At 44.2% G+C, this 26,135-nt stretch overlaps 1 protein-coding gene across 1 annotated transcript; it reads right to left on the bottom strand.

Annotated features, from left to right (window-relative positions):
- Window positions 1-3,590: 3,590 nt before the first annotated feature.
- Window positions 3,591-25,815, bottom strand: LOC127009425 (salivary glue protein Sgs-3-like). The gene is made up of 2 exons (XM_050882519.1): window positions 25,780-25,815; window positions 3,591-3,989 (listed from the first exon to the last, which is right to left on the bottom strand). Exons 1-2 carry the CDS (start codon window positions 25,813-25,815, stop codon window positions 3,591-3,593), a joined length of 435 nt encoding a protein of 144 aa, XP_050738476.1.
- Between the last annotated feature and the right edge of the window lie 320 nt (window positions 25,816-26,135).

The raw sequence follows: 26,135 nt of genomic DNA, 5'->3' as shown, positions 1-26,135 counted from the left end.
TTACCTTTTCACCCAATAATTCTTTCTCACCTTTAGCGCCGATCCCAGAAATGAAATATGAACTCGGATTTCCACACACACACATTTTTGCCTCTTTTCATATTTCCCTCGTGTGTGTGTGAGTGTGCGGGCGCGCTTGACTCTCCCTGACTTCCTGACTCAGTCCTTCTCTGTGGTGATTGATGGAGTGAGTGACTGACTGACTGGTTGATGTGGTGGTGGTTGTGGGGGTGATGGTGTGATTTTTGGTTGCTGTGGTGAATCGTGTTGGTGATGTAGAGCTTAGGTACTGTGGTGGTGGGTGTGGTGACTTGTTGGTGATGATAGTAGTAGTGGTGGTGATGGTGGTGGTGGTTGTGATGGTGGTGATGGTGATGGTGGTGGTGGTAGATGTGTGGCGCGTAATAATTCATTTCTAGTTGGTTGTTTTCTTCTTCTGCTGCTCTGTTTTCCTGGTTATGTATGGCTTCTCTCTCCCTCTGTGTGTGTGTGTGCGCGCGTGTGTGTGTGTGTGTGTGTGTGTGTGTGTGTGTGTGTGTGTGTGTGTGTGTGTGTTTTATTGAGTGTGTGTGCATCCATGAGTACTAAGCAAGCGGCGAGCAGGGTGTGAGAAGGGTCCACGTTTGTTTGATATTCCGCGGTGCTGAGTGGCGCGAGGGAGGGAGTGTGTGTCGTGCTGTCCGCTGTTCCATATTACTGAGTGCCTTATCAATATTTCTGCCGGTGTGTTTAGGATTAGCACTGTAAGATTTTTGTTTCTCATGTTTTTGGGGAAAGGGAAGGTATTAGGAATTGTAATTTTTTGTGTGTTTGTTCAGTTGTCATCAGTTTTCTGTATTGTTTATGTGGACGAAGGAAGGAAGGAAGGCAGTTAGAGTTAGACAGTTAAGAGACAGTTAGGGACAGTTAGAGCATGATGAGTGGAGAGGAAGAGATTGGAATGGAAGTGTGCAGGTTTAGAGGATGAGGAGTGGAGAGGAAGAGATTGGAATGGAAGTGTGCAGGTTTAGAGGATGAGGAGTGGAGAGGAAGAGATTGGAATGGAAGTGTGCAGGTGGAAGAATAACAAACAGTAGTAACAAAGAGAGGAGGAGAGATGAGCAAGACCGAACCTCATCTGCAGTGGTAAAAAAACTCTGGAAAATACATGCGGTTGTAAAGGTGAACGGAAGGTCAATAGTTGTGTTTTATTTTGCGAAACCAGAAGCGACCACCCGAAGCTATTTTTGCCATTTTAGTCATCGAAGTCTTCTGGTGGTGGTACCCTTCCGCGACCTGACTCCCGAAAAAAAAACCCTGAAAACTTTTACTTTGAAATATAGGGGAGAAAAAAACCACGGCCACTCGATATCAATCAGGCCACGTAAAAATATCACGAGAAAAACACCGTGTTAAAAAAATATAAAAGTGGTTAAATGCCCTCACTGACTAAAGATAAAAACACATGACTGCGTACCTTGTGTATAAAAAGGGACAAAGAAAATCGATAGTCACCGCGAAAAGGTGCGCCGCCACGTGACTGGTCCACGGCGCTTCCGATCCCGCGGTCACGACGATCCCGGACTGACGGATGGGAGCGTCAGGCGGATCGACACCTTCCTTCAAACTCATTACTTGTGATAATTACTGGCCGGTAGACGAAGATGGGGGGAAGAGGGGGAAACGGGGGGGAGGGTGAGAGATAGAAAGGGAATGTGAGGGTGGTAGAGTGAAGTTAGGAGAGGGGAGGATGGCAGTGGGAAAGGATGAACGGAAGGGAGTGATGGAGGAAGGAAGGAAAGGAAGAAATGCGATGGAGTGCGAGTAGGTGAGAAAGGATGGAAGGAAGGAAGGGGGCAGTTAGTGAGTGAAAAAGTGGAAGAAGGAGAGTGGAAGAATACTGATGGAATGAAATAGGGATGTGAAGAGTTAGTGGGAATATGGGGGAGACTAGACGAAGGAAGGAAGGAAGGTAAAAAGGAAGGAAGGAATGGTGACAATTAATGGGTCGGGAAGTGAATGGAGGAGAATGGAAGCCAGAAGGTGAAAGTAGGATAGTAGTTGTAGTGAAAAGTTAGTCAGGAGAGTGAATGGAGGGCTTGCAGAGTAATGTAAGCAGCAAGAGAGTTAAAGGGAGAAGTAGGAGAGTTACAAGGGAGAGTAGGGATGTGAAGAGTTAGTGCCGAGAGAGTGACAAGGGAGAGGAAGAGTAAAATAAAGAGTAAGAGACTTCAAAAGGAGGCGTAGGAGAGTTATGAGGGAGAGTAGTAAAGTGTCAAGAGTTGCTGGAAAAGTGACAGAAGGGAATGAAAGAGTGACATGAAGAGAGGAAAGATGAAGTGAGAGACCTTGACGGGGTAACTGGATTAAGTGAAGAAGAGGCTGAGAAGAGGAAGAAGAGTAATGAAGTGGAAATATTGTTAACTTTGATGTGAGTGATGTGAGTCTTATGTGAGTGTGAGGTGACTGTCGCAGAACTTCCTTACCTAACCCCCCAACCCCACCCCAATCTCTCACCTCGCCTCACCTCACCTCATCTCACCTTGACGTCTCCGTGGTCCATAGCGTGACGGCAGGATTTCAGGCCGCGTCTCTTGCCTTTCCTGTGACTGGCTGATTGGCTGTCCCTCTTCAAAGGCCTCCGCCAATCCCTTCATGATTAGTTTCAGAGCCGTCAAGTGGTGGGAATATAGTTGTCGCTGCGGCCGGCTTGTGAAGGGGAAGGGAGGGGAGGGGGAGGGTGTGGTGGTGGTGGTGTGGCAGGAAGGGAAGGAGGGGGACGGAGTGCAGGTGACGTGAGGTTGTGTTGATTGATGGGTGGATGGCAGGTGATGTGTGATGGACGCGGTTACAGGTGTGTGTGTGTGTGTGTGTGTGTGTGTGTGTGTGTGTGTGTGTGTGTGTGTGTGTGTTTGTGTTTGTTTATGGAACCTCTTAAACAAACAAAAGGCGCATAAAAAGCAGAGGTATTTAACCATACACACGCACAGTCCAGGCCATGGTTCTCTGTGTATTTAGGTTCGTTGTTTAGAGAGCACAGTGTTCATGCTCAGTCCTTCCTCCGTAAATATATGTTTCGCCACGAAGAATAATGTTAGTACTTTATTGAAGAATCCGTAAGCGAAACTAGTCAAGAATACCCTCACCTTACTACACCTACTACTACTACTACTACTACTACTAATAATAATAATAATAATAATAATAATAATAATAATACTGCTGTTTTCTTCCTCCTCTACCTTACCCGGAACACCAAACAAACATGGACGTAAGTAGAGTAATTTTGCTCTGGTCGGAACGAAAAAGAGAAATTCCACAGTACTGATTTTCCAGCCTTTGATACGAAGCTTGAATGATTAATCCGCGACAGCATGTGCTCGTAAAGCCATAGTCATTTATCCAAACCCAAGAGACAAGGCTAAAAATAATGGTAAAAATCCAGATTCTGAGGTAGAGATGTAGACAAAGGTCGGTCATGGATGTGAAGGTCTTAGGTCACTCATCAAAATTGAAGATCTCTGAGTTAGTAGTTGTCGGTGATGAAAGGCGATGCGTTGCCGGGCTCCCACAGCTGTTGGACGGCTCGGCTTGGCTTCGCTTGGCTTGGCTTAAATTGGCTTGGCATGGCTTGGCTTGACTTGGCTTAGCTTAACTTGGCTCGGCTTGGCTTGGCTTGACTTGGCTCCGCTCGGCTCGGCTTGGCTCGGCTTGGCTTGGCTTGGGTCAGCTTGGCTTGGCTCGGCTTGACTCGGCTTGGCTTGGCTCGGCTTGGCTTGGCTCGGCTTGGCTTGGCTCAGTTTGGCTCGGCTTGGCTTGGTTTGGCTTGGCTTAACTTGGCTTGGCTTGGCTTGGTTTGACTTTGCTTTGCTTGGTTTGGCTTGGCTTGGCTTAGCTTGGCTTGACTTGACCCGGCTTGGGTTGGCTTGGCTTGGCTTGGCTTGGATTGGATTGGATTTTCTTTGCTTGGTTTGTCTTGGCTTGGCATGACTCGGCTCGGCTACGGTATCCTGGTCTTGGATGGAGGCGAGGCGAGAACTGTATATTCTTCTTTCCTCTACCCTTTTTCTCTTTTCAAGAAGATATCAAGACAACAAACTATTTGGGGTGGTGGAGGGGGAGCACCTTATCTCTTTGTTTAGTGTGGAGGGAGCATGTGGGTGTGTTCACATAGTTGTATTTTACAGGATTTGAGTCATATATTTTTTTTTGTCACCGGGCTTTTTTTTTTTTTTTAGCAGAGTTTGATTTTTGGTGAAGATTTTTTCTCGAGCTGCTTCCTTTGCTGTTAAAAAAATAGCCGTTTTGTACAGACTCCCTACCCAACCCTCCTTATGCAACACTCACCTTCCTTATCCAACACTTTTAGACTCGTGAATATTCCTCGCTTGAGCCACCTCGGGATTGAGACAAATGTATCCTTTTACCAATTAGTCGTCAACACATCACTCACCCTTTGTGTTTTAACCTGGCGGGGACGTCCTTTCTCATGGCGGCGGCGCTGCTTCTTCGTTCCCTTCCTTGAATACCTCCACTTACACCTCCTCCTGGAAAGTCTTACCTCCCCCTCCCCCGCACCTCCTTGTGATCACGGGGACCCTCCACACCTGTTACCTGTTGCCCGTCCAACCTAATTAAGCCTCCGATGGAGATTTATTCGCAAAATCTTTTACCAAAATTCGCAAAGTTACACACGTGGAAAATTTTGCTGTAAGAGTTTGTGAAGTTTCTTAATTAAAGCGTATTTTTTTTCCGTCAAGATGCAACGGATCACATGTGGCAGGAAAGCGCTGAACCGAGAGGACGTGGGGGGGGAGGGGGGGAGGACGTAGGGGGGGAAGGGAAGTACGTAGGAGGAGGGGAGGAAAAAACATTGGGGGCGGGGTGGCAGAACGAGATGGGTGAAGGGAAGAACGTGAGGGTAAGGGAAGGGAAGAACGTAGGAGGAGGGGGTTGAGTAAGTGGGTGAGGGAGGGAAGGGGGTGGAGAAAGTGGAGGAAGGGGGAGGGAGGGAAGAACAAGGGGAGGAGGAGAAGAACGAACAGGGACGAGAGTGAACAGGAAGGAAAGGAAAGAGATAACAGACGGAGGGAGAATGGACAATGGGAGTGTAAGGAAACTGATGAGAGAGAGAGAGAGAGAGAGAGAGAGAGAGAGAGAGAGAGAGAGAGAGAGAGAGAGAGAGAGAGAGAGAGAGAGAGAGAGAGAGAGAGAGAGAGAGAGAGAGAGAATCTTCCCCACAAACCTAAGGAACAACACGTATTTATACTCTTCATGGCACTTCTCTCTCTCTCTCTCTCTCTCTCTCCAGCCCTCTCTCCTTCCCTCTCCATCCTCCTCCCTCTCCCCCTACCCCCCCCCCCCCCACCACGGAGACCAGGGCAACAGGTGTCTGGGGCTTCGTAATATTGCGCCGAGCGAGAATAAGTGTTGTGGTCAGCCTCCGTAACTTCATTCTTTTTACTGGTGTAGCACGGGTTAGCGAGGGGGGGAGGGAGGAGGGGGAGAAATTGGGACAGGGAGAGAGAGAGAGAGAGAGAGAGAGAGAGAGAGAGAGAGAGAGAGAGAGAGAGAGAGAGAGAGAGAGAGAGAGAGAGAGAGAGAGAGAGAGAGAGAGAGAGAGAGAGAAAAGGACGTGTGGGGAGGGATTAAAGATCGGAGAAGAACGTGAGGGAGAGGCAGAGGAAGGGAGAGAAAAGGAAGGTACAAAGAGGGGGAGGAGGAAACGGGAAGAATATCATTGGAAAAAGGGCACACAAGAGGGGAAAGAAGGGGAAGAATGTCATTGGTCCAAATCAATTCACATGCTTATGATTTTTTTGTATATGTAATAACTATAAAAATTAACACACATACGCACACACTCACGCACACATCCAACCCCCCCCCCCCTCACCCCCTTACCCACTCCCCACCCCACCCCCACAAAGAAAGGGAATAAAAAGGCATCCAAACATATTACGAGAGACAAAACAAAAACTCGAGGAAAAGAAACAAAAATATATAATCCGAGTAAACAAAGTAGGCGGGAGGAGGCGAGGAGGGTTGGGCGGGGCGAGGCTAACTAAGGGAGATAATGAGACGAAGGAAAGCAATCAAAGGAAGGGAAAGAGAGAAGCGGGAGGGAGGGAGGGGAAAAAAAAGAAGAAAAAAATCTGAGTAAAAAAAGCATTAACAGAAAGGTAAGTGGAGAGGGGAGTGGGAGTAGGAGTGTAGGAAAGGGAGGTGGGGAGGGGAGGAGAGGAAAGAGGAGAGAAAAAAAAGCGGAGGAGGAGGGGAAAAGAATGATGGGGAGAAGAAACTGGGGATAACATGGAGATAAAAAGAAGGAAAAGAAACAAGGGAAAGGAGAAATAGATGAGAAGGAAAGGGGAAGAAGAGGAGAAGGCTAGGATAAGGAGGAGAGGAGAAGAAAGAAAGGAGAAATGGGAGAAAAGAAGGAAAGGGGAAGAAGAGGAGAAGGATGATAGGAGAAGAAGGAAAGGAGAAGAAAGAGGAGATAAGAAAGAGAGGAGAAGGGGAGAAGACAAAAAAGGGAGAAGAAAAGAAGAAAAGAAAGAAAGAAAAAAGAGAGAAAAAAAGAAAGAGAGAGAGACTACTACACTTCTCCCTTTCTTGCATCTTAAAGAAAATCTGCGTCCTTTGAATGGAATGTCTTGTTTTTTTCCTCCCGCCTTAAAGATACCGTCAAGAGGAGGAGGAGGAGGAGGAGGAGAGGAGGAGCAAATTGCATGAGCGCAAATAAGAGACAAAAGACATGGGGTGGGAGGAGGAGGAGCAGGAGGAAAAAGAAGAAGAAGAAGAAGAAGAAGAGGAGGAGGTTTTGAAGGAGGAGAAAAGTGATAAAAAAGAGGAGAGGGAAGGAGACGTAAAAGGAGAAGTGAGAGAAGAAAGTCGAGAGGAGTTTACTGGAGAGGGATTCTAGGCAAGCGTGGGAGGGAGGTGGAGGAGAAAGAAGAGGAGGAGGAGGAGGAGGAGGAGGAGGAGGAGGAGGAGGAGCGGAGAGAGGAGATTGAAAGTAAGGAAGGACGGAAGGGTTGTCTTATATATGGAGAGAGAGAGAGAGAGAGAGAGAGAGAGAGAGAGAGAGAGAGAGAGAGATTTGTTTAATGCCAGAGGGATCTTTCTCACCAGTGCCAAGTCCTTTCATCCGCCCTTTCCACCTCGTCACAGTCCTGCCTTTACTGCTGGCTGTCTAATCCTCCTCCCTCGCTCTCCTCTTTCGCCTACTTTTCCTCTCTGCTTTTATTCCCACCACATATTTGTTCCCTGTTTCCACTCTCATTTTTCTTCTCTCCTGTTCCTTCCTGGGATGAAGTGAATATTACTAGAGTTGTGTATTCGAATACTAAAGCAAATACTTGAAATTCTAACGAATATTAATACGAATTCGAATACACTGAAATGATTTTAATTCGCTTACAAATACGAATACTTCTTGAAAGTATTCATGAATACATTTAATGATACTTTTCATTGAAAATTCCTTTCTGGACGTAACAGAGTATATAGCACTGTTTTAAAGTTATGTGACAGTTAAATGAGCTCATGAACCTGTACTATACACGACGATTACACGTGCGCCTACGAGGCTAGAGTTGTAAGGAACAACGGCTGTTATTTCTGATATTAAATTTTGAAGTAGCCTATTTGTCAGATTATTCGCAGAATACGTTTACTTTTCCCTTGTATTCGATTACGAATGACAATACTTTGATCTCTATCAATAATTATTCGAATACGAATGCACCCAAATGCGGCGGTATTCAAGTATGAATACCGACTACGAATACTTCATTCCTGGTTCCTTCCCTTCTTTTCCTTCTCTCCTGTTTCATATCTCCTGTTCCTTCTCTCCTGTTCCTTCGCTCCTGTTTCTTCTCTTCTGTTTCCACTCCCTTCACTGCTTGCTTGTTTCGTTTTCGTGTTTTCTCTCCCTTTCGTTTATATTCCTTCCTCTTCTTCCCTTCGCTTAATCACTCCTCGTTCCTCCCCTCCCTCCAGTTGTCAGTCCCGGCCTCCGTCTATCTTCTCTTTCCTGTCTGTCTTCCCTGCCTGTCTGTCTGTCTTTCTTTGGCCAAACTATTCACTTGATTTCGTTTTCTTTCGCTTCGTCAGACTGTTACAGAAACCGGTGTTGACGTGGAAGTTTTAATATTCATTCATCTACGTTATTCTTTTTATTTCCTCTGTCTTCGTTAGGCTATTTTTCTTTTAAAGTTTTGATTCACTGGCTACAAAGGGCAGGCGTGTGCAGGGTGTGAGTCAGAGAGAGAGAGAAAGAGAGAGGGATAGAAGTAAGAGGGAGAGAGATAAGTGAAAACAATTTGCTCACTCCAATAGGCAACATGTCTATTCAAGCATGCCTCTAAATCTCTCTCTTATTCCACAAAGCCTCACGTGCCATTCCACCTTTTTCCAGCGGGGTCCTGGCCAGACACGCCGGGGTCCAGTTGCAAAGCTATGTCACCATTTTTCGGCGGAGCAAAGTGGGAAGGTAGATTGTAGGATTCCAATTAATTTCTCCTACCTCTCCGCTTGCCCTGGATACGTGGCTGCCTCACACACACGCCAAAGCAAGGGGAGGGCAATAGGGTGACCGACACACTACTCCTCCCTTTTGAAGCCGCTGGACTGGTGGACGGAATGGGATAGGCGGCGAAGTTTAGTATAGTTGGCTCAGTGAAGATTGTTGGAAACTTGTAGTGAGGTGACGCGCTTCGAGTACGTTGTGTGTGTGTGTGTGTGTGTGTGTGTGTGTGTGTGTGTGTGTGTGTAGGATGGGATTTGCTGTGCTGTGTTCTGTAGTGGTTGAGACACGTGTAGGTTGGTTTCACACACACACACACACACACACACACTTTTCATTGTCCCTCCCTCTTCTTCTCATTATTAAGTTCAGTCTCCATCTCTCCTCCCTCCGCCGCTGTCTTCAGAGTCTTCCCTTCACCTCCGCGTCATCTCCCCTCCCCGTCCGCTCTACCTTTTGGAAATGATCATCTCGTCAGGGTGAGCGAACATCCGGGCAGGGGAAGAGGCGAACCACTTAGCCTTTTTGTGCTGAGAGGAGAAGGGTAGAGGAGGCCGCGCGTTCCCTCACAGACTCATACACTCGCACCACAGAGAAGATACATTAGAGGGGAAGATGTATTAGCCATTTGCCTTCCCTTGAATAGACTAAAGATGTCAAAACAACTAGATAAGAACTGACTCGATTCTCGCTCACTCTAAAATCAGACTAATCCCCACCACATTGCACTTCCTTTTGCTGTAGGAAGGACGAAGCACCCGGGAACCTTTAGCAGTTAGTGGAAGGGCAGGAAAGGGAAGGGAAAAGGAACGAATGGAACTTGAGTAGAATAATGTTATTGTCTATTCCGGCTCAGTTGACAGCGAGACGGCAAGAAGCTTCTCCTTTTAGACAATGAAGGAAGAGAATAGCCGCTCTGTTGCTGGTGGTTGCTTGACAGTTACTAGACCATTTTTTTTATACTACGTGGACCAGGAATGAACACCTAAGTAGCACTCTCGTTCCGTTTTCTTTTGTCGAAGCAGCGTCTCACTAGCCTATTTATTCCAGTCCTTGTTTCTTGCCCTTGAACTACCATCCTTATTAAAAAGAAAAAAATCCCGAATCCCTCCGTGACATCTCCACCCTGAAACACAAAACTTAGTGACGAAAACAGAAGGAAGAAAATGAATAAAAGAGTTCAAAGGAGGCAGAGGCGAGACAAGACGGAGAAAGGAGAGGAAGGGGTCGAGCAAAGTTTCGGAGTCTGTCTGCCAAACGTGAAGTTGTCTGGAGGTGCCCGTCTCTGAAGTTGGCCGGAGTTCTTTAATCTTTATTGACTCGCCAGTGATGATTCTGACAGGAGCGCAGCCAACTCCAAGGACTGACTGATTGACTGACTGACTGACTGACTGACTGGATTGGCTGACTGACTGACTGACTTACTGACTAAATGGCTGACTGACTGGCTGGATGGCTGACTGACTGACTGACTGACTGACTGACTGGCTAGATGGCTGACTGACTGACTGACTGATTGACTGATTGACTGACTAAATGGCTGACTGACTGGTTGAGTGATGCCTGGATGGATGGTTGACTGCCTGACTGATTGACTGACTGACCGACTGGCTGACTGTTTGGCTCCCTCCACTCCTTCCTCTGTGACCGCCTGGCTTACCTTGACCCACAAAAGCACCTATTTGTACGTCTATCTGGTGTGTTTGTTTGTTTGTTTGTTTGAATTTTTTTGTGTGTTTGTGTGTGTATGTGTATGTATCTAATTGTGTATTCGTGTACCTGTTTTCTTTATCTTTTTTGTGTGTGTATGTTTGTGTCTGATTGTGCGTATACTTTTTTTTTTTTGGGGGGGGGGGAGGTGTTGTGTGCGTGTGTGTACGTGGGCGTGTGTATGTGTGTGTTTATCCTTCTTTCTGTCTGTGCATTTAGGATTCATTAGCATTCCCGTCTTAGTCTCAGGCCGGGACCGTATTATCAGCGGTGTTTGCGCGGCTGTGTGCTCGCCTTGCCTCGCCTCCTGCTCTCTTTATGCACTCGTATTTGCCTCTGCATGGAGCTCATAGTTTTGCACCGCTTTCTTACCTCCAGGACGAGCTTGTGTGTGTCTTTCTCTTGTCTGTGTTAAATACTGTCTCGACTAACTAGAAGACACTAATTAAGAGTCTCAAGAAATGTTATGTTAGAGGTTTCCGAGAGGTTTTGAGTTAATATCGGATACTGAAGACCTTCCCGTTTTATAGCTGATGTAGTTTTCCTTTGTGTGTTAAAAACTGTCGACTAACTAGAGGACACTAATTAAGAATCTCAAGAAATGTTATGTTAGAGATTTTCGAGAGGTTTTCAGTTAATATCGGATACTGAAGACCTTCCCTTGAATCTCACTCGCTCTCCGACGTTTTATAGCTGATGTACTTTTCCTTTGTGTGTTAAATACTGTCGACTAACTAGAAGACACTTTCATTAATAGTCTCAAGAATTGTTACGTTAATCTTGAATGGTGTTGAGTTAATATGGGATAGTAAAGACCTTCCCTTGAATTTCACTCTCCTTCAACGTATTAGCTTATGTATTGTCTCTTGTGTTGCTGTCTCCACTAACTTTCATATCAAGACAGTTTACGAATCTCAGGAGCACGTCGGACAGGTTAGGGCCCCGGCAGGACAGGATGACGGCCAAGGTTACGTGACAGATAACTAATGGCTGATTTGATCCTGACAGCCCGAGGAAATATGTTGAAACTGTGCGAGTATTGTTATGAAAAGACGTGCCCTTTAAGCTCACTCAATTCGCGTCGATACTACAAATCACTTGGTCTCCGAAGTATTAACTACAAATCTAATAACCCGTTGCGAAATAAGTAGAAGTAAAACCCACAGCAAGTTCTTAGAGTAATGTTTAAGGCGTTCGAGTAGTGTTAAGTAAAATGTGGTTAGTAAAGACATTTCGCGTCGATACTACAAATCATTTACAAATCTTCCAGTAATCCGTTGGGAAGAAAGTTAAACCCACAGCAGGTGTTAAGTGTAATCCCTCGTGTGTGCGCCACTTTAATGTGCTTGAAATCTCGTTTTTGTCTGGAATATGTGTGGAATTTTTCACAACGAAGACAAATCGAAAATTGAAACTGTATCATGTGTTTTCCTTTCACTTTTAAACGAGGATGAGATACAATGTTTATTTTTTATTTTTTATCCCTTATGATTTATGTATAATGGCATTGGCTTCCTTTCCTCCCTTCTTTACTCCTTCCTTTCCTTGCCATCTTCCTTTCTCCATCCTTCCCTTCATCCCTCCCCTCTTTTCCATCCCTCTCTCATATCCATCACTCCCTCCTTTCTTTCCCTCCTTCCTTTCCAGCTCTTCCACATTTTTATCTTTCCCTCCATTCCATCCCTCCCTTCTTTCCATCCCTCTCTCATATCCATCACTCCCTCCTTTCTTTCCCTCCTTCCTTTCCAGCTCTTCCACCTTTTTATCTTTCCCTCCATTCCATCCCTCCCTTCTTTCCATCCCTCCCTCATATCCATCACTCCCTCCTTTCTCTCCCTCCTTTCTCTCCAGCTCTTCCACCTTTTTATCTCTTCCTCCATTCCATCCCTCCCTTCTTTCCATCCCTCCCTTTTACCATCCTTCCCTCCTTCCCATCGCTCTTTTCCACCCCCCATCCTATCCCTCCCTACCTCCACATTCTTCCCTCCTTCATATCTTCATCTCCACGTCCTTTCGATTATGTTTTGACGCCATATAATCGTTGCTGTTACACGCGTTTTTTTATTACTGTTAGGGAGGCAGCTCAATGGCATAAAACAACAAATAACAACAACAAAAAAATCCTCTATGTTGTTTTCATTATCAGACTCTGTGGCCCTGGGTTCCGCTGGTCCGCCACTACCCTCGCCCCTGTGATGACCCCGGATAGGAGGTGCACATGGTCTCTGTAACGACGCCGATGTTTTTATATGAAGGCGTCAGACTGTGTGGGAACGATGATTTTATTCACGTGTGCCCCAAACAACAACACCGCCCCCCTTGCTATCCTGCCAGCCTGTCTCTCTCACCCCCCGTTCCGAGTTTCCCGTTCCCTTCATTTTTTTTCTTTAACTTTCACGTTTTTCCTGTTTCATTACTTGTTTCTTCCCCTCTTTAGTTATTTTTTGTTTATTTATTTTCGCATTTTTCATTTCCTGGTTCACCGTATTATTATTCTTTTTACGATTATCGGATTATACAATTTTCCCGTTTCCTTAACTTTATCCCTCCCTCGTTATTTTTTGTTGTTGTTTTGTTTTGGTTTTCATGCAGATCCTCTTTCCCCTGTTTTTTTTTTTGTTTTTTTTTGGGGGGGGGCAGTATTTTTTTCTTTCATTACCGCTTCCTATTATTTTATTTTTATTTTTTAACGTTTGGTAGTTTTCTTTCTTTCTTTCTTTATTTTTTTTTGTCTATATCTCGTTTCTTATTTTCGTCCTTCTTTAGCTTTCTCTCCCATTCAGTTCCTTCGCTCACTCTCTTTCCGACATCTGCTGCCTTTTTTTCTTCCTCTCCATCTGTTATATCTACAGGTATCTCCTTTGCTTCCTTTATTTTCAGCTTTTTTTTTATATTCAGAAACAGTATTATTTTTTATTTTGCCCATAGTCTGCCATCCTCTTCCTCCTCCTTCTCTCTCCTTTTTCTTCCTTCTTCCTCCTCCCCTTCTTTCCTTTTTTCCTTCCTCCTCCTCCTTCTTTTACTTCCTGTTCTTCCTCTTTCTCTTTTTTATCAAACAGCATTATTCTCATTTTGCTCATAGTCTTTACCCTCCTCGTACTCCTCATTTCTGTCATATGCACCAACGCGCGGAGCTTAATACCCAAACGGGATGAGTTACTTGCCTACGTTGACGTAGAAAGACCGGACGTGATTACCATCACCGAAACGTGGGCCACCTCTGACCACCTAATGACCGAATTCTCAATTCCGGGATACGAGAGCTTCTACAAAAACAGACTTCACAAGAAAGGAGGAGGTGTTATATGTTACGTCAAGAACAAATACCCTGCCGTGAAAATAACCAAAGAGGACTCAGAGAAATATGACACTGTATATGTTGAACTGGAGACTAGCAAGCACAACAAAATAACGATTGGAACCGTTTACAGACCTCCAAAGCAACAAGCAGCGGACGACGCAGCGCTGTATGAGGAAATTCACACCATAACACAAAACAAACAGTCAGTCATTATCGGGGACTTTAACTGTTCCAACATTGACTGGACCACGATGATTGGAGATCGGGAGGGTAACAGATTGCTCGAAATGTTAGAGGACACTTTTCTAACTCAGATTGTTACCCAACCGACAAGGGAAAATAACTTATTAGACCTAGTACTCGTGAGTGATTCAGATCTCACACGTGAATGTCAGGTCGGCGAAAAACTAAGTGGTTGCGACCATCACCTAATTCGCCTAAAGATCAGAACAGACCATGAACTCACCGAAAACACGTCCAGGATTCCAGACTACAAAAGAGCCAATTTTAATCTCGCTCGTGAGCTGCTAACCCAGACAACTTGGGAACCCATGAACCTCACTCCTGTGGGCGGCGCGTGGAACGGTTTCAAGAACAAACTCCTAGAGGTAGAGAGAACAACTGTTCCCATGAAGACTAGGAGAACAAATAATGCCATAAGCCCACCATGGATGACTACCCAAGTTCGACGGGCGATTAATTTAAAGAAGAGAAAATACAACTTGCTAAAGGAAAACAGCACTGACGAGGCACGCGAACAGTACCATCAAAGCCTCAGAGCTTGCAGAACTCTCATTCGCCAGCGTAAACGCGACTATGAAAAGCAAATTGCACGCGAAGCCAAGTCCAACCCGAAAAAGTTCTTCACGTATATAAGAACCAAAAAGAAGACAAAAAAGCAATATCGGTACCCTAAAAGATGAAAGTGACGCACTAACACAGGACAGCAGACAAATGGTCGAAATCCTAAACAGAAACTTCGCGTCTGTGTTCACGGTCGAGAACACCCAGTCCGTACCCGAGAGCCCTACCCCACCGATGGGAATCACTCCCCTAGAAATTGGCACAATCGACGAACGGGATGTGAAAAAGTACCTAGACAAACTCGAGACAAATAAGTCCACCGGACCCGACGACTTGTCACCCAGGCTGCTCAAGGAACTCAAGCAGCAAATCCTCAAGCCACTCACCGCCATCTACAATCTGTCACTACAACAAACAAAGTCCCGAAAGACTGGAAACAAGCGAACGTAACACTGATCTTCAAAAAGGGAGACAAAAGCGTGGCCCTAAACTACAGACCAATCAGCTTGTCCTCAGTGGCGGGAAAAATCCTCGAGAAGATCATCAGAGACAAACTCGTTAGGTTCCTTAAAGACAACAACATCATTTCCGATGCTCAGCACGGTTTCAGGAATAAGCGCTCATGCTTAACCAATTTATTGGACTTCTTCCAAGGTATCTATGAAAACTGGGATAATCATATCCCCAGTGATGTTATATATCTAGACTTTCAAAAAGCCTTTGACAAAGTGCCACACGAAAGACTCCTCAAGAAACTCAAGTCGGCGGGGTTAGGCGACAATCTGTCAGCGTGGATCAAAGACTGGCTCACTGGAAGAAAACAACGAGTTGTACTCAACGGACAGGCCTCCGAGTGGCTCCCGGTCACAAGTGGAGTGCCACACGGGTCAGTGCTGGGACCCATACTCTTAATCATATATATCAACGACCTAGAACTAGGATTAAAATCCAATCTTTCAAAATTTGCCGACGACACAAAGGTGGGTGGGAAGGCCCTCACGACGGCAGACTGCGAAATTATCCAGAGAGACCTGGACCAGATCACTCGGTGGTCAGAAAAATGGCAGATGTCCTTCAACACTACCAAATGTAAAGTAATGCATATCGGATCCAGAAACAGCAACCACACATACCACATGGGTGGCGAACCACTACATGTAGTGCAAGAGGAAAGAGACCTCAGGGTCACCATCAGCAGTGACTTGAAACTAACAAAACACTGCAATTCCGCCTGTAAGAAAGCCAATATAATGCTTGGGTTCATAGCGAGGAACTTTAAATACAAGACGCCGGGAGTTATGTTATCCTTGTATAATTCGCTGGTAAGGCCCCACCTGGAATACGCCGTGCAATTCTGGTCTCCAAATTACAGGAAAGACATTGAATTACTTGAGAGAGTACAGCGCCGCGCCACGAAGATGATACCATCACTGAGGACGAAGCCCTATGAAGAGCGACTCGAGCGACTCAACCTCTTCACGTTGGAAAAGAGACGACTGCGGGGAGACATGATATAAGTCTTTAAGTACCTGAACAAGCTCAGCAACGTTGATCACTCCAAACTCTTCACGCTACAAACTAACTGAGAACAAGAAACAACGGAAAAACAATTCAAGCAAAGCGATGCAATACCGACATCGGCAGGAGTTATTTCTCGAATAGAGTAGCTCGCCACTGGAACAGCCTTCCTGCAGAAGTGGTTAGCGCAGAGAGCATCAACTCCTTCAAGAAACGCATTGATCGCCACTTTGCTGCATCGGGAGTGAACTGAACATATCCAAGAGTAGGTGCACAAGTGCTTTAATCCTTCCCTGCAAGCCACTCCTATGGCAAACAGATTGATTAAATCACTGAAAGCAGGCAGCCTAGTAATGAGCCAACAGGCTTTCTGCTGCCTGCTAGTCCATGTTTCCATGTTTCCTCCACTCTCCTTTTCCTCCTTCCTCCTCCTCCCCCTCTGTCCTTTTTTCCTTCCTCCTCCTTCCTTTACCTCCTCTTTTTCCTCTTTCTCTTTTAAACAGCATTATTCTCATTTTGCTCATAGTCTTCCCTCGTCTCCCTCCCCGCCTCCTCTTCCTCCTCCTTTACTTCCTTCTTTCCTCCTCCCTTCCCTCCCATTTTCTTCCTCATTATTATTTTTAAACATATCGTTCTCATTTTGCTCATAGTCGTGCCTCCTCCTCCTCCTCCTCCTCCTCCTCCTCCTCCTCCTCCCCTCTCATTACCTTCCTTCTCCTCTATTTTTTCCCTTCTCTCCTCCTTCTTCCATTTTCTTACTCATTATTATTTTAAGCAGCATCATTCTCATTTTGCTCATATTCTTCCGTCCTCCTCCTCCTCCTCCTCCTCCTCGTCACGGCAGCCTCACGCTAATATCCTCGCCGCGGGAGTGTCTTGCAGGAACATTCTCGGCCGGCCCTGACGCCTTTTGAATGTTATTGAATATTAACCCCGGGCAGCCGTCCAGCCGCCCGTGAGATATTAGCCAATAATACCAGGGCCCGCCGCTCCCCGGGGCTCCACGGCGCGGCCTGGGACGGCGGCTCATCCCCCTGAGGTCCCCGGAGGCTGCGAGCAAAGGAGGTGAGGGAGAGAGAGGCAGAGAAAGAGGCACATGTAGATAGATAAATAGTTAAGTAGATAGGTAGATAGATATAGAGTCAAACAATTAAATAAAAGAAGTTAGAGAGAGACAACCAAACGCAGAAAGCCGTTGAACACAAGGAGAGATAAAACAGACCAACCGACCGTCAGACAGACAGACACAAACATAAACAGACGAATAGATAAGCAGACAGATATACAGACATACTAACAGACAGATACACAGACATACTAACAGACAGATATACAGACATAGACACATAGAGTGATCGATAAAACACAGACGGTTCGTTTTTCAAGTTCCTTTGAAGAATAATGTACCCAAAATAGCCATTCATTTCGGCAATATTTTAAGAAAGAATTGGATGCAATATCAACATAAAGAAGGAATTTTGTGATGTTCTCTCTCTCTCTCTCTCTCTCTCTCTCTCTCTCTCTCTCTCTCTCTCTCTCTCTCTCTCTCTCTCTCTCTCTCTCTCTCTCTCTCTCTCTCTCTCTCTCTCTCTCTCTCTCTCTCTCTCTCTCTCTCTCTCTCTGTGGTTCTGTTTCTTTTTCTCCTTTCTCTTTATGTTGCTTTTTATTTCTCCTCATATTTATTTTCGTCTTTGTATATATTTCTCTGTTCTCTTTTGTGTCCACTTTTTCTTTATTTCTTTTTTTCCTTCCTTTCAATTGTTTCCTCCACCTTTTTATTATTTTTTTATTATTTTTTTATTTGATTTACTGTCCCCGCATCCTTTCTATTCATTGTCGGATATACTCCCCCTTCTCTCTCTCTCTCTCTCTCTCTCTCTCTCTCTCTCTCTCTCTCTCTCTCTCTCTCTCTCTCTCTCTCTCTCTCTCTCTCTCTCTCTCTCTCTCTCTCTCTCTATCTATCTATCTATCTCTATCTATCTATCTATCTACCAATCTATCTGTCTATCCATATCTATCTATCTATCTATCTCCTTCTTCATCATCTTCTTTCTGTATCATTTCCACGTGCAACCATTCTTCCTTCTTCTATTTCTTCATTTTTCCTCCTCCTCCTCCTCCTTTTTTTTTTCATCTATCTTTCCTCTCCACCTCCTTTCATTCTTTCTTCATCTCCCTTATCCTCTCTTTCTCTTTTGTGTCACACTCCCTCCTCCAACTTTGTATCCTAGCCAAGCCTCTTCCATTCCTTCATCCTCTGCATCCTCCTCCTCCTCCTCCTCTTCCTCCTCCTCCTCCTCCTCCACCCTTCACCTTTTCATATCTCCCTCCCTACCCTCCCATCCTTCCCTCCCCCTTTTCCCACCCTGCCCGGTCACCCCCTTTTCATAACTCTCCCTTCCCTCCCTCCCCCTCCCTTCTCTCCCTGCCATTGTCTCCCTTCAAAGCTTGACTTGTCGTATCCCACCGTCAAGAAGTTTGATTGCACTGAGCCACCCTGAGATCCGTGTCAAGAGGGAGAAGGAGAAGGAGAGGGAGAGGGAAGGAGGGAGGGAAGGTAGGAAGTTGTGGCTTACTGAGGAAGAAAGAGAATAGAACGGAGGGGAGGAAGAAATGTAGTGTTGGGTAAGGAGGAGGAGGAGGAGGAAAGGCAGAGAAAATGGATATTGGATAGAATGAAATGGTGAATGATATTGGTACGTGTTAGAGAGAGAGAGAGAGAGAGAGAGAGAGAGAGAGAGAGAGAGTCGTGTAAACCTAGTGACCCCGTTGGAAAAGGAGAAATTAAGCGAAAACAAGCAAGACCAAACTAATTAAAATTGATGCTGAATAGGAAATCACACGAATTGGGAAAAAAAGAGAATTTGCATTTTATTAATTATCTTTTTTCGTCCGTTTTTATTTGCGTTTTAATTTAGTATTCTCCGTCAGACAAATCGTTCTATTCTTATTGTTCAGCATCTTCATCAACTCCCTCCACCCTTCTTTATTTTCCTTTCCTTTCTTCTGCCTTCCTTTTTTTTACATTTTTTCATCATTTCCTCTATCTTCTTCCCCTCCTGTCCATCCCTCCTTTCTTCCCTCTCTTCCCCACTCCTTCCCTTCCTTCGATTCTTATTCTCCTTTACTTTTTCCTCACTCCCATCCTCTCACCCTCCCTCCCTTCCTCCCTTCCTCCCCCTCTTTTACCCTCTTTCCCTTCTTTTCATCCCTCCTGCCTCTCACTCTCCCGCCCCCTTCTTTCCTCCTCCTTTCTTTACTCCTCTCATCCCTCCTTTCCGTTTTTCCTTCACCTCTTCCTTCACTCCCCCCCTCCATTCTCCCTCCCCCCCCCCTGCTCCCCCCTCTAAAGCAATACCTGAGTCCTCCGCGGGGAAGGATGCTTCAGGTAAGAATGGGTCCTCGGCGCGTTTATCTCGGCTCCGGGTATTTTAAGCGCCGTATTTACATAGAGATTGCCGGCCCTCAATACCTCAGCTGACAATGGGTGAAGGGGGGAGAGGGGAGAGGAGAGGGGATGAGGAGGGAGCGTTTATGGGGGCTGCTTCGTATAGGCTCACTCCTCTTTCTTCTTAGCTCTCTTGTCTGTCTGTTTTTTTTCTGTATTTGTAATGTTTTTTAATTTTAATTTTTATTTTTGGTTGCTGTTATGTTGTTTTTGTTTTCTATTTTTCGCCATCATAATTATCATCTTCATCCAGAGATGGAGTATTTATATTCGGTATTCGTATTCGAATACTTATTGATAGTAATCAAAGTATTCTCATTTGTATTCGAATACAAGGGAAAAACATTCGTACTCTGCGAATAATCTGAAGAATACTTCAAAATTTATCATCAGAAATAACAGCCGTTGTTCCATAGACTTCTAGCCTTTTGGGCGAACGTGTGATTCTATTGTATAGTACAGGTCCATGAACGCATTTTACTGCTGCATAACTTTAGAACATTGGTGTACCTAGTTATGTCAAGAATTTAGTTTTCAATGAAAAGTATTCATGAATGTATTCATGAATACTTTCAAGAGGTATTCGTGTTTGTATTCGAATTAAAGCCATTTCAGTGTATTCGAATTCGCAATCGTATTCGTTAGAATTTGATGTATTCGTATTTGAATACACAACTCTGGTGTTCATTCCATCCCTGTCATCATCATCATCATCATCGCCATCATCGTGAAAATATTCTTCCTATCTCCGTCTTGTCTGAATTTGCGTGTCTGAACATATTTCTTTAAGGGCTGCGTATCTCTGTGTCTGTCTGTCTGTCTGTCTGTCTGTCTGTCTGTCTGTCTCTCTCTCTCTCTCTCTCTCTCTCTCTCTCTCTCTCTCTCTCTCTCTCTCTCTCTCTCTCTCTCTCTCTCTCTCTCTCTCGTCACAAATGTGTGAGAGAGAGAGAGAGAGAGAGAGAGAGAGAATATTTGTAAGGGACTTTGTTTACTCTCGCCTTCGTTAAGCCTCTTCTCCGTCTCACGCCAGAGTGTAGGCCTCCCCATGCTTGTTTGAGCTGGGGGCGGCGCGCGGTGAGACGTGGGCCTGTATCCTCAAACATTTTAGGCCTTACACACACACACATTTAATAAGGCTTTCGTAGGGGCTCTGGGTGTTTCCATGGCTAGTTTAATGAGCCTTAGTGATAATCTGACGAGGCTTCTGCACCATGAATGTGAAAAGGACCTCATGAGAACCAGACTAATCTCCTTCGTGACCTTTGGAAGTATTTGTTGTGTGAGCCGAAAGCGTCTGTGGGTTCCTTAGGTCGCAGACTTTTGGGGCGGAATCTTTACAGTAGACGTATGTACCTAACGCCCTCACACATTTTTATAGATAGATCGATAGATAGGTAGATCACGTTACTTTGGTTTTGTATGTTTATTAATTGGGCATGATGGATGAACGGTACTAGTGTTTAGAGGGTGAATGAAATATATTTAGTGTATCAGTGACACAAACTTAGGGAATGACGAACAAACAGTGGATAAGTGTAATATATCACTTAATGAATGAAATAAAAGTGGTGGATGAACGGAACGAAAATAGCTGATAATTGGAATAAATGATGGAAGAATGAAACAGAAATAGTGAATGAATGTAACAAATTATGAATGAATTGTACAAAAGCAGTTGCTAAATGGAACAAGCACTTGATGAAGGAAACGAATGGAACAAAATTACTTGATGAAGGGAATAGAACAAATATAATAGCACGAATAGAACATCAAAATTGGTGGATGAATGGAGTTAAGAGTGAATAAATGAACAAAACTATTGGATGACTGGAACAAAAGTAGCTGAAAATTATTATATAGCTGAATAAATCAGACACGTAAGACGAATGATTAACTCGTTCTTCCTCCGGCGCTTCCTAGTACATGTTTACTCAGCTGCCTTGCCTGCGTCAGCCTCGCGTCACCTGGGCAACGTGGGGCCGGGCTACCTGACCTGCAAACCTGTCCCTGATTTCCCCGACACCTGAGCCGCCCAGTTGTGAGTTTTCCCCTCCGCGTCTCACTACCTAATTACCGTTTTTTCCTGAGACTAATGGATTTCCAGCAAACCTTCTGCGTAAACCAACCAGCCGTACACACGCACACACAGACAGACTGACAGACACACAAACTCTCTCCCAACACACGTACACACACACAAACCTTCTTCTCTCCTCCACATATACACAAGGTTGTTGTTGGTATTTTCTTCTTACGTTCAATTCGTCTGTTAGTCTTATTGTCTATAGAGCGATTTATGGAGATAGATCGGCGCCCGGCTTACACGCCCACACATTCATCTGGCGGCGGCGGAAGGGCGTGACCTCAGCAGGAGAAACCGGGGCGTCGGGAGGAGGATGTGGTGTGGATGAGTATTAGTGGTGGGTTTGTTTTTTAGTTTGTGTAAGAGCGGACGAGTTTTTTTCATTATTAAGGAGAGTGCGATGTAAGTGTGTGATTGTGAGTGTGTGATTGTGAGTGTGTGATAGTGAGTGTGAATGTGAATGTGAATGTGAATGTGATTGTGATTGTGATTGTGAGAGAGAGAGAGAGAGAGAGAGAGAGAGAGAGAGAGAGAGAGAGAGAGAGAGAGAGAGAGAGAGAGAGAGAGAGAGAGAGAATGAATTAGTAAAGGAGTATAATTTGTGTGTTATTTGAATATAATTTAGAACAGATGGCTGAAAAACATCCAGCTTATGAAACAAAACGAAATGGAATTAAAATTAGAAAAAAAGTAATGTTGATGTTTTTTTTAAGGTCCGAATACTAAATGATGAAATATTTTGGGCTTATATGTCTGTAGTAAATACCAGTTAAAAAATATTCACGCCTACGTCGGTATCATTATTTAGTTTTTCCAATCTGTTTCGAATCTCCTCACTCGCAACTAACATGACGTAAGATCCGAAGTACGTCTGAGTTTTACGTAAGGTTAGAGTGAAAATTACGATGCAGTTAGGTATTGTTTTATCATTGTGCTTATGCTGTTATCAAGGGGTCGTAACTCATTCCAGATACTCGGTAAAAACAATAATAAACGTTTGATGGTCAGTTGCTGCGTGGAACATTTACGACATTTTTAGTACTGGAATAATATGAAAAATAATGAAAGCGATATTGTCGAATGAAAAAAAAATATGGTAGCTAGATTTCCACCGTGATTAGGATTTCAGTGTATGAGATATTTAAATGGAGGAGAGTGAAAGTTAAATGGATAGATTAAAACACACACACACACACACACACACACACACACACACACACACACACACACACACACACACACCACCGACCTATCCATATAATCCATTTAATATCAATCACCCATCTTCGGTACCTTCCATCTCTCCTTCCCATCCTTCCTCCGTCCATCCATCCTACTCCCTTTAAGACGTCTCCCGGGGACTCCTGACTATCAGCTCTGCGTCTCCACCTCGTTGTCTGCGGCGGGTGACATCTGACGGGCGTTCTCGCTTGGAAATAGACACAGCCTGAGACTCGTCCTCCCGGTGTTATCTTTTGGCAAGGAAAGTGTAGGTCATGTGGGGGGAGGGGGGTTGGAAGGGGGAAGGTCGTGTAAAAAGAAGAGGGGGAATAGGATATGAGAAGAAGAAGAGAGGGGAGGGGTTGGGAAGAAAATTAAAAAGAGTTAAATGAGGCAAAGGGAGAACTGAGATGGGGAGAAGGAAGATAAAAGAAGGGCTATAAGAAGAGTACCTTGGTGGATAGGATCGGGTAAGAGACGATAGAAAAGAGGTAATTGGAAGCCAAGGGAGGACTCGGAGGAGAGAGAAGAGGAGAGGACGGTGGAGGAGAAATAACATAAGAGAACAGAACGGCTAAAAAGTGAAGGGGAAGCTTGAATAATTATGGATAGTGGAAAGGAAAGGAAAATGCGATTTTGTATGAAATGAAATATGAAGAAATGCAATTAAAATGAGAAGGCTGGGACGAGGTAGAGACTAGAATGAAAAGAGATGTGAAGAGATGAGATGATATGATATGAGATGAAGATAAGAAGGGGAGAACGAATGAAGAAGGGAGGAAAGATTGCGATTTGGTGTGAAAAAAAGAAAGCTAAGAAGCAGAGCAGCTGAAAAAGAAAAGAAAGGGAAATAAAGACAAACAGAAAAATGGTATAAAGAGTAATGATGAAGTAGTCAAACGATATGCAATAGTTTTGTTTTTTTAATCTCGTTCTTCCGCGTTCATTATTCTTTTTACGTTTTCATATTGCATTTTAATATATTTTTACGTCCTATTTCCAGCTCTTTATTATTAACGGTTTTCTTTTTGCATGAGTCGCTCTCAATATTTTCCTCCGTTTCGCATTATTCATCCTCTGCTATCTATATCTTCCTCTACCATTTGTATATTCCCTTCTCACAAGACTTCATTCATTTCTCTACGTCCACCATTCCACCGCAGAGAATGGTATCGCGTTTTCTCTTTTTTTTATCTCCTTTGGGACTGGTCGTATCTCCTTTCAGTGGGGTTCAAGTGTCGTGTTTTTTACTTCTCTTTTGTAGTTCACATTTATCTTCGTTCTTGGTGTTCCCTTTTCACAAGACATCATTTTTCTTCTGCGCTCGTCGTTCGACCTCAGAGATTGGTATTGCTTTATTTTTTTCATCTCTTGGGGTTTGTCGTGTCTCCTTTCATTTCATTGTGGATTGAAATAGTTTTTTTTTTTTTTAATTCCCTTCTGTAGTTCATATTTATTTTGACTCATGTGGTTCCCTTTTTCACAAGCCATCATTATTATTTTTTCTTACACCCTCCCTTCGCTTTTTTTAATCTTTTTTTTGGGATTTGTCGGGTCTTTTCTCAGTGTGGTTCAAGCATCTTTTTTTATACTCCTGTTTTGTAGTTTGTTTTCGTTCACGGTGTTCTCTTCTCACATAATTAATTTTTCAACTACGACCGCCATTCTACCCCTAGGAATGGTATTTTTTTTTTCATATTAAGATTACTCGTGTCTTCTGTCAGTGTCGTTCAAGTATCATATTCTTACTTCTCTTTTTCTAGTTTGTATTTCTTTTCGTTCTTGGTGTTTCCTTCTCACATAATTAATTTTTCTCCTACGACTGCCATTCTGTCACCCCAGAGAACGGTATCATGTTTTTTTTTTTTTTTATCTTTCTTTTGTCATTATACTACTCATGTCTTCTTTCAGTCTGGTACAAGTTTCCTGTATTTTTTTTTACTTTTTGTTGTTTGTACTGATTTTCTTTCGTGGTGTTCCCTTTTCACAAGACATCAGTAATTTTTCTCCTGCGTCCGCCACTCCACCCCTGAGAATATAAATTTTTTTATCTTTCTTCTGGGATCGCTCGTGTCTTCTTGCAATGTGGTTCAAGTATTCTTTTTTTCACCTCGCTTTTGTACCTGAAGTTGTTGTAGACGTTTTTATTTAGGAGGAGTACTTAGTGGATTTATTGTATTATTTATTGCATTGTTTTCTTTTTGCCCTTGAACTGCTTCCTTTGATCTTAAACATTAACTTTTTTTGTAGTTGTAATTGTTGTAGACATTTGTAGTTAGGAGTGCTTAGTAGGCTTTTTTGTTTATTGTTTTGTTCTTTTGCCCTTGATTTGCCTCCTTTGCTGTAAAAAAAAAAATTAAAAAGTATGTATATGTTTCCGTGCATGGCGGGTCTCTTGGAGGAGCTGCGTGCCTGCCGCCGCCGCCTTATCCCGGCCACCAGCTCCCCCCCCCCGCGCCCCAACCGGAGCCCCCAGCCCCGGCGGCGGAACGTGACCGATAAGGCGACGAGGACGCTTTGTTTGCTTAAGTTTTGTGACGTGTGATTCATTACTTAGAAGGACGTCTCTCGTGTGCGTGTGTGTGTGCGTGTGTGTGTGTGTGTGTGTGTGTGTGTGTGTGTGTGTGTGTGTGTTTATATATACCCACCGCCTGGCCAAATCCATTATTCACTCCACATTAGCTTTGACGCATCAATATCCCTCTCTTGTCTCCCTCTGAAGACGGCATTAGACTAGGGTAGAAGGATGAGGAGGAGGAGGGGGAGGAGGAGGAGGGGGAGGAGGAGGAGGAGAAGGAGGAGCTGAGACGGTGAAGGTAATGGAGGGAAGAGAAGAAGAAGGTGTTAGTGGAAAAGGGAGGAAAGGAGAAGGAAGGGTAAAGCCGTGCGTTGTTTTTGGTCTCAACGGCACCATTATAAAACTTGTTAATAGAATGTCGGTAAGCAGTGTGTTGTTCCTTTTTTTTAACGGCACCATTAGACAAAAGACTGTTTGTGGATTGTGCCTTCACCTATGATCTTAATGAAGGCCGTGTCCTCTGATGTAAGAAAAAAAGCCATTCTCACGCCCCTCTGAAGGCTTAACGTAATATATACCGAATCAGATTAAAAGAGGCGATTCAGTAATTCCCTGACATTATAACTTATCCTATTAGTGATTTTAGAATCGTAATATATTTCCATACCTCCGAGAGCGTGCAATTTGCCAACATTTGCATCATGTCGAGCGTAACTACAGTAAATATTATGCTTACAGGTGAGAAGGTCGTCTGCTTCTCGCCTTTGCGCCGATCTAATATGCTTTTTTATTTTCTTCTTTGACACGAAGCTTGGTGTTGACGCTTACATACGCACAGAAAAATCCTCAAGTATATTCCGTCATAACATCATTAATCTATTTATTCCACGTTGCCGTTGCTGTTGGTCTGTCTGTTTCCTCCGTCATGGACTTTGATCTCGTCGTTTCGCTTATTTGCCTGAAGTACGTCTTTGTGTATATATTTTTACATTTATTTCCTTGATGTACACGTGCAGCTCATTA

Source organism: Eriocheir sinensis, chromosome 40 (assembly GCF_024679095.1).
Source record: "Eriocheir sinensis breed Jianghai 21 chromosome 40, ASM2467909v1, whole genome shotgun sequence".
Classification (NCBI taxonomy): domain Eukaryota; kingdom Metazoa; phylum Arthropoda; class Malacostraca; order Decapoda; family Varunidae; genus Eriocheir; species Eriocheir sinensis.
This window is presented reverse-complemented; position numbering and strand designations above follow the sequence as displayed.

Bases quoted from the DNA above. Each gene is read 5' to 3' on its own strand.
- LOC127009425 (XM_050882519.1), bottom strand. From the start codon at position 25,815: ATGATGCAAATGTTGGCAAATTGCACGCTCTCGGAG. The intron at 3,990-25,779 runs GTATGGAAATAT...ATCCAAGACCAG, and splicing joins CAAATTGCACGCTCTCGGAG to GATACCGTAGCCGAGCCGAG.